This window comes from Chrysoperla carnea, chromosome X (genome assembly GCF_905475395.1).
Source record: "Chrysoperla carnea chromosome X, inChrCarn1.1, whole genome shotgun sequence".
Lineage (NCBI taxonomy): Eukaryota > Metazoa > Arthropoda > Insecta > Neuroptera > Chrysopidae > Chrysoperla > Chrysoperla carnea.
The window spans coordinates 18,993,797-19,010,316 of record NC_058342.1 but is presented as its reverse complement, the minus strand read 5'-3'; the positions used below and the strand labels follow the sequence as shown (position 1 = coordinate 19,010,316).

At 30.1% G+C, this 16,520-nt stretch overlaps 1 protein-coding gene across 1 annotated transcript in view; it reads left to right on the top strand.

Annotated features, from left to right (window-relative positions):
- Window positions 1–809: 809 nt before the first annotated feature.
- The window catches only part of LOC123302573 (SUMO-activating enzyme subunit 2), a 40,820-nt gene continuing 25,109 nt past the window's right edge, over window positions 810–16,520 (top strand). Inside the window, exon 1 of the mRNA XM_044885548.1 lies at window positions 810–862. Coding sequence (XP_044741483.1) covers window positions 857–862 — 6 coding nt within the window. The 5' untranslated portion in view covers window positions 810–856. The remainder of the gene's footprint in view (window positions 863–16,520) is intronic.

Genomic DNA, 16,520 nt, shown 5'->3' with positions numbered 1-16,520 from the left:
TGAATATTAGACTTTAAAATCGTGTAGGTTTCAAAAAAAATTAAGAACATTTTTAGCATAGGAAAAATTGCAAATTAAAAATTTCATAGGTCACTAACGCCCCCATCCTCCCAGCCAGGTTGTCGATTTCTCCATCCACACATTCGCAAGTTATCGCAGCTTTAATATTTTCAATGTGCCTCAAATATGTACTCAAAAAAGCCACTCAGCTCTCCAGCTATAAGTAAACATTCAATTATTACCTGGAATCCTAAATTTTTTGCTGTATTATTAAATCTTATTTAGCATTCGATTTGCTATCAAAATTAGTACTTATCTTGTAGATAAAGGTGTTTGATAAATGAATAAATTAATTATGAATATAGTTTATTGTAACGATTGTCAATGTCAATATATAGGATCCTTAAAACTTACTTTATGTTTTTCTTTTTCTATTTATTTTTTCCCGTTTTTCTTTGGAATATTTATGAGAAGGTAGTGATATTATTCGAAAATTCCAATTTTGAAATGATATGTGTGAAATCGCGTTATATGAGTGAATTGTGCAGTGTATTTCAGAGTGATTTTAGCATATATGTACCTAATACTCCTATATAGTCAGTTTCTATAAGTGAAGGTGTCCCGACAAAGTGAGACAGATAGTTCACGAGCTTTCTATCCTCCAAGTGACTAAACCTGTTCTGCGAATATGCTACTGTTATTTAAGAGAATTGTCAAGTTGACAAGCATGCGCATCGTTATCAAAGTCTCTTGGAAAATAGACAGAATAATATTATATTGTTAACATCGTAATGTTGGAACATTCTGTCCCATGCCAACTGGCCATATAGGAATGTTATATATATAGATATAAGCTATGTTGGTATGTCTGAAAAGTTATATTTTTTAATAATTGAAAGTTATGTAGTAGGGGTCTTTTTGATTTATGTAGATTATAAATTTGCATTATCTTTTATTACTTTACCGTGGACGTACCGAGGAGTGAAAAGGTGAGGAACGGCCCACCTTGAATGAGTGAAAATTTGAAATTTTAAGGTGAAAATTAACAATTTTTTTTTTGTCAAATATTTGCCATTCCCCCTTTGGGTTAAGAGTTGGGTACGCTCATATATCTTACTTTTTTTGCTACTGTCTCATTTACTAAAATTAAATGAATAAGAGTGCGATGGAAAGGTTAATTTTTTATGGAAAAGGACGTGGTTTCTTAAATTTTGAGGAATATAATGAACCTAGCTTACAGCTTTATAAAATACTACAAAAACTCCCCCAAACAAAAAGTAATGAGCTTTGATGTCAAACCATGGAGCTTAACCTGAAAATTTTCGGTTTTTTTTTATAAAAAAACTTTCATATTCTGGATTTATTCAAGTCATTTATTTATAATTTTTATAACTTTTTTGTGTCTTGTGGAATAATTTTAAAAGTTCGTTGTTATAAAATATTGAAAAATTAACTATTTTAATCAGTTTTCAGAAATACGGACACCTGAAATAAAAACGATATTCTCAAAGGTCCACTCTACCTGTCTATGTGTCTATTGGATCCGATTTTCTCTGACTTTATTGAATGAAAATTTTAATTTGCCACATATACAGAATTAAGTAACTAACCCAATCACGAACGTTTAGCGTAAATTCTGATTTTGGAGGGAAGCTAAAAATTAACATAAATATACTCCAGCGTTCAGAGCAAATTTTTGTTCTATCTCTTACGATTTACAAGATCGGTCCTTCTGACCCAAGATCCAATTGACGGACAGACGAACAATCGGAAATAGACTAACGAAGTGATATTATAAACAAATATACGAAAATTTTGTATATAGCATCAATTTTTCTAACGTTACTTGGAACTTATCTTGATATATATTTCATAAGAAGAAGTTGACACCCCGACAAGGTATTTCTTTAACACACTAACTCACATACAGATTGGCTCAATTTGAAAAGAGAGTGGGGATGTGCAAAGCTTATAAAAACGCGAAAATCCACGATATTACGACATAAAAAGATAAAGGAGGACTTAGAATTAGAATTCTCCCTAAAATCCATTTTCTTAATTCTAACCCAATTTTTATTTCGATTTCCAACCCTCTAGCTCGGTTTCTTCCCTGAAATACCCTCCAAATTTGGTATTTTAAAACTTTATTAGCAAAAAGGACTTAGTAATAGTGATATTCAATTTTGTGCATCCATACTATTTAAACAAATAAACTTGTTTAATTGTATTATTTTTTTGTATAGACAACTTATTGAACAGCTTGTAATGCAAATGGCCTATATTGCAATATACTATTACAATTAGTTTGAAATCTTTCGAAGTTTTATTATAGTTAAGTACATGAAGGTTATAGAACAGGAGAAAGATCGCTATGTACTAAAGCATTAGCGTATCTGTCCCTAAAAATTTGTAGAATTTATAGTTAATTTTTAAGCCACCAGCCGCGCTGTCATCAAGAAGTAGTATCTGTGAAATTAGCTGTTGTTGTTAGCATAATGTACAAATTGATATATCATTTGAAATTAGCGCACAACAGCCCGCTTTTATTGATACTACGTATTGATCGCAGCGCCTCACTTATTTTATCCATATTTCGGGGACAATATTTTCTATAGCGATCGTTCTCCTGCCTATATGCTTCATGGTTAAGTAAATCTTCACATATCTTTTATGAATTCTTTTGATTTTGAATATAGAAAGCATAGTATAATTGAGTTTTAAAAAATTTATTCGATTTTTATAGGATTGTCAACTCTCCGATTTTCGAAGCGTTTCCCTGGTCTCCTATTTTCGAAGCATAATTTCCAATTTTGACAATTTTTATAATAAAAAAATACCTAATAAAAATTTGCTTTATTTTATATACAAAAAAATTAATATTTATAATCACCATCACGATAGCGTAGATTTGGTCGGAAGAATCTCCAGTTTTGATCGGGAGACTTCTGAAACCGTATAGTCCCTCCCGACTCCCGATATCAACATAAATTCTCCAAAGTTCAGTAAAAATAGACATTTTTCATTATTTGTTTCATATTCAGACAAATTCTACAATTCTGAGCAGCTTTCATTTTAAAATTCTTGAAGAATATATCCTATCTTCTCTGATGTTCAACTATATTTTATCTATGAGTATGTTTTTAAAATTTTTGTACTTTATTGTACATTGAACTCTTTAATTTGAATAACCTTGAATTTTTGCTTTGATGAGTTTGTCTAGCCTAGACTAATTAGACAAGACAAACTATGGAGTGTAGAGTAAAAGGAGAATCAGCTCTTATGGTTGTTTGACCAAAAAAGTGTCCACAAAAGCTGTTAGATTATAGTTCCAAAACCAACTAAAAAGGCGCTGATGACCACTGATGACTGATGGTTCATATTCATATATATATATATATACATATATATATATATATATTCATTCAAATGCCGTCATCAGCTTACGGCAGCGCCACCACAATTTCACATGACTATGGACATTTTTTATATACAGAGATGATTCTCCTTTTACTCTACACTCCATAAGACCATAAGACAAACACAAGATTTCACAGACTTGATAAAATAAACATATAGACCAGTAAAATATATAGCTCTATACATGTAAGTAACATCGTTCGCCATTTTTAACTTTTGTGAAATAGGCCATTAAGGTTATAAGAAGGAGAACGATCGCTATAGAAAATATTGTCCCCGAAATATGGATAAAATAAGTGAGGCGCTGCGACCGCTAAGTAGTATCAACAAAAGCGGGCTGTTGTGCGCTTATTTGAAATGATATATCAATTTGTACATTATGCAACTAACTTCATCTACTTGAACTCATAAACAGCTAACTTCGCAGATACTACTTCTTGATGACAGCGCGACTTGTGGCTGAAAATTGGACTATAAATTCTACAAATTTTCAAATTTTCGTTTCCTGACAGACGCGCTAATGCTTTAACACGTAGCGATCGTTCTCCTTCTTTATAACCTTCATGAAATGGACCAACAATGTTCTCAAATATTATTTTTAAGTAAAGGTAAGTTATTTAACTAAGGGGTTTTTTCAGTTTTTTTAGGCAACTCTATTATTATTTATGGCAAAATAAAATATTACAAAATATCATGCAAGTATTAAAGGGTTGTATATAATTTGTGCCTAATTTGCGCTCTAACGGGTAAACACGATTTACAAGATGGGTCCTAGGACTCAGGACCCAAGTGACCTATGTTGCTCATATACGAATTCGAACTCATTTTTGTATGTCCTGAGCACGCTCTGAAAATTTCAGCTTGATATCTTTGTTCGTTTTTGAGTAATCGTGTTGACAGACAGACGGGCAGACGGACAGACAACCGAAAACGGACTAATTAGGTAATTTTATGAACACCTATACGTTACAAACTTGGGACTAAACTTCGTATACCTTGATATATTTTATATATACATGGTATAATAATTTAAGAAATTTTGCAGCGATATTTTTGCGAAGTAAGAAAAAATGCCAAAGAACTGCTTTTTTACTGTATCTATCGGTTCATGAACGAAAGAAGAATTTTATAGATAAAATTGATGCAGAATATACACTACATTCAGAATCATTCAGAATTCAACTCTAGAGACTCTGTATTTTTTATAATTTTCCAGGCCTATACCAAAATTCCCTATCATTTTTAAGTATTACAGGTCGGTCGCTAATTCATCACCCTGATTAACCACTTATTATTGGTTGCGTTTAAAACAAAAATTTTTTTCTACCCTAACCTAACCTAAAACTCAAATGCTTTTAAAATTTATAAAACTTTTAGATTCACAATTAGCAATTCGGTAATCATGACTGCCAATTTACAGATTAACACCATAACATTATATTTATTAAAATTTTCTAAATTACATTTATTTTTATCATTTTTATGAATAAAAATTTGGATTAGGATCCTAATTGTTAAACTTATTTGGGGTTAGCAGCTGTAACTAGCTATTTGAAATTTTGAATTGAGATCGAATTAGAGCGTCTCACGACAGGATCTATGTGATCTTAGGCTGTCGACTATGACACTTAATATATTATGTATGTTATATTATCGCTATTAGCTATTAGCTATTTGATTTGTTATTTAAGGGATTACTCAGTTCGGACCCAGCAGAAGTTTCAAAATTTTTTTAAATAATATATTTTTATTTTAAATTTATTATCATATATAACTCTTGTTATAATTACGAGTTGATGAGTATATAGAATCGATTATAGAATAGTTGGTCACTTAAAAAAAACGGAAATATTCACCCGACATTTTCTTATTGCAAAGATATTATATATATTGTCAATTGAGTAATGTGCGGTAAAATTATATAATATTAAATTTAAATCTAGTTTAAACATTTGATAATATCACAGTTGGTATCGGCAGTATAAAGCCTAATTCATCTGGTAGCCAGACACTCGTGATCGAATTGGTAAACATCTATTTAAGCCTCTAAGATAAACGTATGCACTATGTTGAGCTAGTTTATTCTATTGCTTAATTTCTCGTTTTTTAATGTTGCCTCTCTATACTTTCTATCGATAGTTCACTTTTACTTGTGGCTGATTTTGAATGAAATTTCTATCTATTAAGATAAAAACCCTTCGTCAAAATATTTGTTTTTTTTTTTAAATCTAACTTAATCTACGAAAAACGATTTATAAAAATAATAGTTTTTGGTTTTTTTTTATCTATCGAAGGTTTAGCGAGATTATTTAACATATATGTTTTCACCTAAGCTTTACTATAGATTACTTTTTAAATTAAGGGTGTGCTCCGTAATATTCACCAGTATACTGGCCAGTTCTCATGACGTCAGAAATTGACACCATATTGTACTGGTAAAAAGGCATGACAGTAAACATGTGTTCACCGGGTGTTTGTGCAAGAAATTTATTTATTTATTGTTCATTAAGAAGGAATAATGGCGTCTAAAAAAAAGATTTCCTCGTAATTGAAGAATACAATAAGAATACATATTTAAGAACATGCACTGGTTAGTATATTTTGGAACGATTCACCAGTATGGAGTCGGTTTATGACGTAATCAGCGCTGGCCAGTATACTGGTGAATATTACGGAACACACCCTAAGATGCGCTTTTTAATAATTAATTACACAAAAAACCTTCGTCAGATTTTCTTCAAAACATTTTTTTATACGTATGATTTAGCAATTATAACATATCAAAAATTCAGTTTTTTATTCATACATTCCCGTTCGATTAACCTTAAATATGTCAAATAAATTTTGATATTTTGCAATGAGGAGGAAATTATGAGCTCCGTATAGTTAGCAGGTAAAATTGTTATTTTTCACTCAAACTATTTCCATTCATTTGGGAATCGTTTGGGAGGATTTGGGAATATAATTTTAGAATTTGGGAATTATTAGTTTTCCTGTAATTAATGATTCTTTTTTCAGCGTATAGTTAGCAGGTAGGAAATTAAATCCACTTAATTTTTATGTTATTCGAAAGGAAATCATTTGGGAATTACGATAAACACGGTTTCAGAGTTTGGGAATGTATAATTAATTAATTACACCTATTTTTTAGTTAATTGATAGGTTATGTTAATTAACCGTACATTAATTGTTATATAGCAGTATGGCGCCAATATTCAAATATTACTGAATAATTTATTTTATAATTTATGTAAATGTTAAGTTTTATTTTGCCTTAAAACTGTTCTTATTCAATTGGAAATCATTTGGGAAGATTTAGGAATATAATTTTATTATTTAGGACTGATTAGTTTTCATTAAATTAATTAGTTCTTCAAAGCGTATACTTAGAAGGTAAAAAAATAAATTTTCACCATTTTTACGTTATTTGATAATAATTTACATGGAGACTAATCTAATTAATTTGGGAATCATATTAATCACGGTTTCATCATTTGGGAAAGTATAATTAATTTATTAATTACATTTATTTTTTAGTTGATTTTTTGTGGTTATATTAATGGCGGCAATATTCAAATGTTACTTCATTGACAATAATTTTGTTTTTTTAATTTATGTAAATGTTAAGTTGTATTTTTCATTAAAACTATTCTTATTCAATTGGGAATCGTTTGGGAAGATTTAGGAATATAATTTTATTATTTAGGACTGATTAGTTTTCATGTAATTAATTAGTTTTTCAAAGCGTATACTTAGAAGGTAAAAAAATAAATTTTCACCATTTTTACGTTATTTGATAATAATTTACATGGAGACTAATCTAATTAATTTGGGAATCATATTAATCACGGTTTCATCATTTGGGAAAGTATAATTAATTTATTAATTACATTTATTTTTTAGTTGATTTTTTGTGGTTATATTAATGGCGGCAATATTCAAATGTTACTTCATTGACAATAATTTTGTTTTTTTAATTTATGTAAATGTTAAGTTGTATTTTTCATTAAAACTATTCTTATTCAATTGGGAATCGTTTGGGAAGATTTAGGAATATAATTTTATTATTTAGGACTGATTAGTTTTCATGTAATTAATTAGTTTTTCAAAGCGTATACTTAGAAGGTAAAAAAATAAATTTTCACCATTTTTACGTTATTTGATAATAATTTACATGGAGACTAATCTAATTAATTTGGGAATCATATTAATCACGGTTTCATCATTTGGGAAAGTATAATTAATTTATTAATTACATTTATTTTTTAGTTGATTTTTTGTGGTTATATTAATGGCGGCAATATTCAAATGTTACTTCATTGACAATAATTTTGTTTTTTTAATTTATGTAAATGTTAAGTTGTATTTTTCATTAAAACTATTCTTATTCAATTGGGAATCGTTTGGGAAGATTTAGGAATATAATTTTATTATTTAGGACTGATTAGTTTTCATGTAATTAATTAGTTTTTCAAAGCGTATACTTAGAAGGTAAAAAAATAAATTTTCACCATTTTTACGTTATTTGATAATAATTTACATGGAGACTAATCTAATTAATTTGGGAATCATATTAATCACGGTTTCATCATTTGGGAAAGTATAATTAATTTATTAATTACATTTATTTTTTAGTTGATTTTTTGTGGTTATATTAATGGCGGCAATATTCAAATGTTACTTCATTGACAATAATTTTGTTTTTTTAATTTATGTAAATGTTAAGTTGTATTTTTCATTAAAACTATTCTTATTCAATTGGGAATCGTTTGGGAAGATTTAGGAATATAATTTTATTATTTAGGACTGATTAGTTTTCATGTAATTAATTAGTTTTTCAAAGCGTATACTTAGAAGGTAAAAAAATAAATTTTCACCATTTTTACGTTATTTGATAATAATTTACATGGAGACTAATCTAATTAATTTGGGAATCATATTAATCACGGTTTCATCATTTGGGAAAGTATAATTAATTTATTAATTACATTTATTTTTTAGTTGATTTTTTATGGTTATATGAATGGCGGCAATATTCAAATGTTACTTCATTGACAATAATTTTGTTTTTTTTAATTTATGTAAATGTTTATTATTTGACATTAAAACTATTTTTATTTAATCGGGAAATTTTCGAAGATCAGAAATCGTTTGTGAAGGTTTGTTTGAAGTGTTTTGGGAGTGATTAATGTCGCGTGAATTTTATTATTTGGGACATGTCAAAATATTCAATTTGTATCATTTTTTATGTAGGTGCAGATTAATGCTTTATGCGAAACTACTTTCAAATTTTTCTATTGAAATAAATTCTTATTTTCATTTTCAAGATTAATAATTCGTTCAATAAAATAAGCGTTAATTAGGAAGTGTGCAGTGTGGATAGGAAGGAAAATTATTGATAGTCTAACTGTTTATTCTAATAAAGATAAATAAATTGATCATGAAATAAAAACTGCATTTGTATTGATAAAATTGTAAATAAAATATTTATTCTCTTATAGTAAGTACAGGTACAAGCTAGCGTAGGAGGTATTTGAAATGTATTTAATTTGGTTTTCTTTTTGTACTATATAATATCACAAATTTGGTTGAGTTGGTTTGAGCATTTTACAGAGTTTTTAACTTGATATATACGTAAAACTCGAAAAATTCAGTCTGATCCATAACTTGCAAACATTAGCCGATCACTTTTTTTTTTTTTGTAAATAACCGAATAGTTAAGACAGAGTTTTAATTTTTTTGCGTGTTTCTTCATTCCAATTTAAACAAAAAATGGTTTTTATGGAAAAATAAACCACTTTCATTGGATTTATTGGAAAATATTTTTCGAAGAGTGTCTTGATGCCGTAGAAACAATTATAATTATTTTGGATTATAATTATTTTGGGTAAAGCTTTTCAGTCCGTTTTTTCGTTAATTATACTGTTTTCGGCAAATGTTTCGAACAAAAATGTTACATTTTTAACCATAAAAACTTTCTAATTGAAAGTGTTTCTCGATCTGTTACCAATTACGGAGTAGATTGAGCTTTTCATTGAACTTGAAATCTTCGGTCAAATTTATAAATATCCGCGTAAGATGTGCGCATATTCACCCAAAATGTTTTGTTTGAAGCTTTTTTATCGATAAAAGTTATTTATCGAGTTTCAAGTATATGCTATAAACTCTTTATATGAAGCAGGGATCAGGCGTACTTGAGTTTGCGAAATTATATCAATTAAAAACGGGAATGCATTAAACACCATATATTATCTAAGCCAATATAATGATAAAAAATTTAGAGATCCTGTATTTTTCAGTACCCCATTAAGAGATCATCCATATGCGAAATTAAATAACTAACGATAAATTGAATACTGTACACACATATTTCTCGGAATTCAAAGAAATGCATTTGAAATGTTATGATAAGTTAGGTAATAAGAAAAAAATGCATAATAAAAAAGGCTGTGCTAAGAGAAAATAATTTTTTTTTTGCCAAACTGGATTCAGTCTTCAGTTTTTAAGTGTGACGGGGTAAATAGCATGTGCATATTGACAGTATTATTCATATTTTGTAAAATGCAACCATAGATAATTATAATTATATTTATCGAAGATTGAGGAATCAGGAAATCAAATGTTTCAATTTCTTGAGCACTTTATTCAAATAGTAGCAACTAATTCCCTGCTACTGCAGAAATGTTGAGAGAATTGTATTCGCTTACATCATTTGAAACAGGAAAACATTAGCACCATATCGGTTAGACGGCATGGATGAGTGACAAGCGTGTGGGAAAATCGATCGGACTACGTGGAATTCGAATGTGTTAATGCAGTAAAATAACTTGTAAAAAAAGAAAACAAGGCATCGTCTCTAGTCGTGAATCAGGGTTCTAGTCATTAGGAAATGCTCTTGAACTTCACCGTTCTTGGAAATGTAGAAATTGTAACGGAGTGGTGAACGAAAGTTCTTGCCTTAAACGATTTATTGTTTATTGAGCTGGATATTAGATATTAATCATAAAGTTGGTCTACAATGCAATTTGAACGATATTCCACTGGCAACAATCCTACCCAGATGTTTTATGTCCCTACCCTACCACAGAAACAATCATATATCAGTTTTTTTTTAACCAAGTAAATCTTTTTTGAGTTATGTACCATAGTACGTCGAAAATTTCCCTTATGTTTTTTTCGTTACATTAACCGTTGTCGAGATATTAGCAACAGTTCGGAAAAACTTAAAAAAATTCCTTTTCAACACAGAAAAATGAAGCTCAAAAATTAAATTTTTTAACTTCGTTTTGCAGTTTTGAAAATAATTATAATTAATCTATAAGCTCCTCATATTCTGCAAACTCAAATACGCCCAGCCCCTGGTCTATATTAAAATTTTATACCATATACAATGCTGCCATTGGTGTTATGGTTCTATTTGATGAGCATCTTGTTGAGCCCATGGTCATATCATCACTTTCTAGCCAGTAATTGGCCATTCTATGACAATACGCCACAAAGTGTTCCGCTGTCTCTCTGAAATCGATGACTCCAATTAACCTGCCACAAAGATATTGTATATTATTGAGAGCATTTTTAACATTTTTAAATATTGATAATTTTTTATTAAATTAAGCCTAAGACTGTATCAAAATTTCATAAATAATTGTAATAAATTTTAAACAATCGTATAAAGTGAGACATTTACGTTGTACAATCTAGTTAAAATTTTGATATAATATAGAGTGAGAGTATCCTGCCATCGGTATCGTGCCTCTAATCAATTGCCTGCCAGTCCGAACATTGGCTCAAAATATATACAACATATATATTAACATGATGTTGGCTGTGTATCACGGTGGAAAAAATATTTGAAGAAAGAATAGGTCTTAATATGTCTTAGAAACTCTGAAAAAGTCTTAGGAACTTGGAATAATTCTGAATTTCTCAACGTTTTTGAACTATCTAATTCAAAGTTATCCAGATTTATTAAATCCGAACTAAGCAGTCCAGTCCAAAACGTTGAGAAATTCAGAGTTTTTAAGACTTTTCGAAGTTTCTAAGACTTTTTCTTTCTTCAAATATTTTTTGCTTTTACTCCATTTTAATTTTTTTTTTTAAATCAAGGGAAAAATTTTAAATATGGTTAGCCGATATTTAAAAAACTGGAAGAAAAAGAGATTTAAGAATTCTTTAAAAAAATTTTATTTTAAAAATTTATTTACCGATATTTTTTCTCTATATCCAATTCCAATGGAATATCGTTTAAATTGCACTTTAGACCAACTTTATAGTCAATACTCGGTCTGATGTCTAACTCAATAAACAATAAATCACTTAATTCTAGAACTTCGTTTACCATTCCATTACATCTTGTACATTTCCAAGAACGACGGTGAAGGTCAAGAGCACTCCCTAATGATTGGAATCCTTCTGCTGCAATCATTGTATGATTTACGACTAGATATGACACTCTGTTTTCTTTTTTTTCTTGACAAGTAGTGTTATTGCATTTACTCGTTCGAATACAGCTTGGTTCCATCAATAATTTTTCCCATATGCTGGTCACTCCATCTTTGGCGTCCAACCGATATGGAGTTAATGCATTCCCGCTTTTTAAAGATGTAAGTGGATACAACTCTTTTAGCAGTTTGCATCTCTGCAGCAGCACGGAATTAGTTGCTCCTGCTTGAATAAAATTTGCAAGAAATTGTAACATATGATTTCTTGATTGTTTTACCTTTAATAAATAACTATTATCATCTATTGCTGCAAATTGTAAAATGTGAATAATGCTGTCAAATCCACATGTATTTATTACTTTGATATTCACCCCATCACATTTAACAATTGCACATTGAATTCCATTTGGCAAAAAAAATTCTTTTCTCCGAGCAGAGCCTTTTTCATTAAGTATTTTTATTTGTGGATACGGATCGAAATAAGTTCCCCTTTTTTTTTTTAGTTTCATGTTATCTAACTTTTCATCACATTTCGCAAAATGTGTGGATATAGTATTCGATTTTTCATTGGTTTCTAATTTTGCAGTATATGTATGATCTCCTAATGGAGTACTGGAAGTTAAAGGAGAAGGGTGAAAATTATCTTCATCCTGCCAACAAATTTTATTTTCTTTATTCACAATTCCGCGCCACTCCATCCGTGATAAAAAATCAGAATCATGAATATCTATTTTCTGTCTTTTTTCCTCGCTTTCGTGTTTTTTCTGGTCATCATCAGCTTGATGAGCTCCACATTCAGCGTAATTAAATTTTTTTAATTTAGCTGCTACTAGACAGTTGCCACTAAAAATATCCTCTAAATGTTTTTTTAGGAATGTGGAACAAGCACATGGCAGAGTAATGTGCTCGAAAACTCGATGTTTTATTTCTTTGAAATAGCTTTCCTGATAAGCAGTACTAGCGTGCTCTGCCCCATTTGGAACTGCAGCTCCAGTCCATAGTATAAATTCTTTCCCAACTCTTTCCAGGTCCTTAACTAACGGAGGGAGATAGAAAGCATTTTCTATCGTCCCTGGAACTTTTTCAGGATCTACAGGTGTGACTAAATTGATTAAATTTAGAATCCACCGACGTGTTGTCGTCATTTTTTCGTCCGGATGACATTCTTCCGGAAGTGGATCAAAATTATAACGAAAATTTTTGTTCTTCTCGTTTGCACTATCATTTTCCAGTTGTTCAATAATAGGCCCACGTTTAGAAATGTAGTTTTCTAATTCATTTCTAGCTTCTTCTGCAGTCTTTTGAAATTTCGGAGTTATAACCACATAATCATTAACTGGTGTCAATGCAACGAGGCACGTAAGAATAAAAATGTGCTGGAATTCCGCAACTGATTGGCAATCAATCATTAAAGCAATGACTCTTACATAAAATCGTTTTGTTCGAAATTTGTGTTTGTCATTTAAACAATTCCATCTTGCTGCAGCAGCTACGAAATGAGCAACGTCCAATCTTATAGCTGTAGTTGCAGGAAATTTTTCTGTCAATTTTCTATTATCGTCTACAGCCCACAGAAATATTTTATCAACATATTGCTTGATTGTCATACCATTAAAGGCCATACATTGTGCTAACATTAATGCTCTTTCTTCATCAGTAACAGCTTCTGCCGGTGGAGGTACCCTAAACTTTCTTATCCAGGTTTTTAACCAGAAAATAAGAAAATCTGCATCTTGCCTTTCTGTTAACATCTGATAAACTGCAATCGTAGTTTTTTCAAAATTTATTGTTATGGTGTATAAAAATATATGGCCTGTTTTAATTGTAGGACACTTTTCAAATTTCTTAATTAATTTCCCAGTAGCATCTGCACAAGTCTTTGGCTTTTCTACAATACGACAGTATTCTTTATAGACATGAACTTGCTCTAACGAACAATAAATTACATGAAAAGGACTCAGTCCAATGTCAATGAGACTTTGAGTGTACTTGGGATCACTCGCTAAATCTCTGATAATAGTTATTTGATCTCGTTTATCACCAGGCTGAATTCCCATTTGTTTTTTCACGGCTTCCATTTTTACTTGGCGATAAATATAACTGTTCTGCAAGTCTGGCGGAACATCTTCGCCAAATTTCATACCATCGCGAATCAATTGGCGGCGTAAGTTAGCGGGTCTTTGAGTTTCTAATTTTTTAGCGATCTCTTGTCGTTCGTTACCATTGAGTGGTCTTTTAACATCTTCGTGATACATAGAACGTGTGTCACGAGTTTTGATTGTAAATTTTAATAATCCATTTTCTAGAGGGGTATCAGCCATGCCAATAATGTCGTTAAGACATTTCTCACTTCTACATTTACCTCGAAACTTTATAAAAAACGGACCATCTTTGCAAATGTTTGCATAAGACCAAACACCCTTAAAAGCACATGGCATTTTGTATCTCAGAAAGAAAGCTTTAAATAAAACGTTCGCCCAAACTCTTGCCTTTAATCTTTTTTCCGTGTTTCCTGATGTTTCGTCAGGTTTAATCTTTTCCCAATCTATTGCAGTTAAGTTTAAAGGAAATTCATCAAAATCTGTATTGGTATCAAAATCGGCGTCAAACTTAACAGTTAAATCATCGTCTGTGATTGAAATATTTGAATCTTCAACCACATCTGTATCGTGATCGTATGCATTTCGCTTCTTGGGAGGTGATAAAAATATTCCACACATTTCTCGTGCCATTGAAAGATTCTCATTTTTGTTTTCAGAGATATGCGTATAGACAGAATGAGGTAGCCATCGACCATCTAAATCGTGGCTCATTTGCTTCCATACATCTGATGATGTTGAAGGCAAATTATTACTACTGAAGTACCTAATGTATTTCTTAATTAATGCTATAATTTCCTCTTTTGTAACTTTGGGAGGGCGACCCATAATCTAAAAAAGTTAATTTAATTTTTTAAACTATAGCTAAAATAGTAATCATTCATTTTTGAAAAAAACTAGAAAATTTATTGGTTTTATAATATCGAAAAATTAGCATATTTCTTAAATATGCATGGATGGATGATTAAAATTATTTTCTTATTCGGTATCATTATTCAGACGGTAGTCATCAATATTGAGACGCGGTCATATACTATAAATATAATTTATGTGTATAGCTTTGATCGCCGTAGCTCGAAAACTACTCGTTAAAATATTTTGTGGTCGTGAAAGCATTTGATCAGGACGGTCTGAAAAACATTTTGAGAGCGGTTTGAAAAAATTTCACAGAAAGCCATTTTCGTATCTTATCATGCGCAGTACCTTCAGGTAGAAATAAAAAGAGAATAAGTAAGTTAAAAATTATGAACTCTTGCTGTCAAAAGAGCATGTGTGTGAACGTGGTGTGAAGTGTTATCATAACCCTGTTAAATATTATGGAGTCAAGAAAATGCATGGTTTATTTTCTTAAAGAAAAAAATATAAACGTAAAAGAGAATAAGGAAATTAAGTTAAAATGTGTGAATAAGTTTTTGTAAAAAATGTCGTTCAATACACATAAAAAATCAGAGAAAATACGTGACGTAGTAACAGCTAGAGATTACCCAGCTTAAGAAAAACCATTTCAAATTATTCAAACATTTTTTATAATTTTAAATTGTCATTTGTATTTGTTTGTTTTAAAAAATTAGTCGTAATTTTAATAATAAAAAAAAAATTTCTTTTTAAAAACAAACGATCTAAAACCATTCAAAATTTTTAATGCTTTTGAATCGTTTTTCTTAATTTGGATGACGGTAATATGGATACAGATAATTTAGTTGAAGGTTATATGTATATAGTAAAAGTAAACGGGGCAAGTAAACCATACCGAAACCACCCACGACGAGATGGACAAAAATACGGAAGATAATACCACTATACAAGATCTACAAACAGAGCAATCATATGATACAGAAAATTTACAAGGTACCACGAAATACCCAAGTGAAAATACAAAAAAGAAATTGAAGAAATTACTAATAAAATATCTGAAGAAACTTGTTGCGGTGAAGCATCTCAATAAACGTATATACAATTTTATTCGGAGTTTAAAAAATCGAAGTGCCTATTGTATATTCATACACTAATCTACGAGTTACCATGACTTTAATGGAGTCGGGTTGACACGAATCTGTGAGTTTTTTGCTTAAACTTGTGATTGCGTTCATTCACAAATCTCCGGGGATTAGCAGCACCGGTTAATTTCGAGTTACCCGGATCTCTAATCGCATCAGTCCGTGGATGGTGTCTGTAGTAGCATGATTAAAAAATAATAGCTTCGTATTCAAAACTAAAAAATAGGATTCGAAGGAATTTTAGATAATCTCGATTTTACTGGGAGATGTCGCAAATTTCTTGATGGCAGATCTACTAAATCTTTTTGGATTCAATATTAGGTATTAGACCCATTTACACTTTAATATCTAAAAAATCTCGTCTGAATTGGACTTGTTTTTTTCCAGATATCCATGTTATAGTGGATTTTTCTCCTCATTTTCAATTACTACTTTTTTTTGAAAATTAAGTAAATATGTCACGATTATTATGCCAGTAAAATCTTACTTAAAAAAAACAGCTAAAATCACATTACGGGATGTAAAGCTACTTTTTTGATATGTTATTTGGACCCCTTAGCGGAATG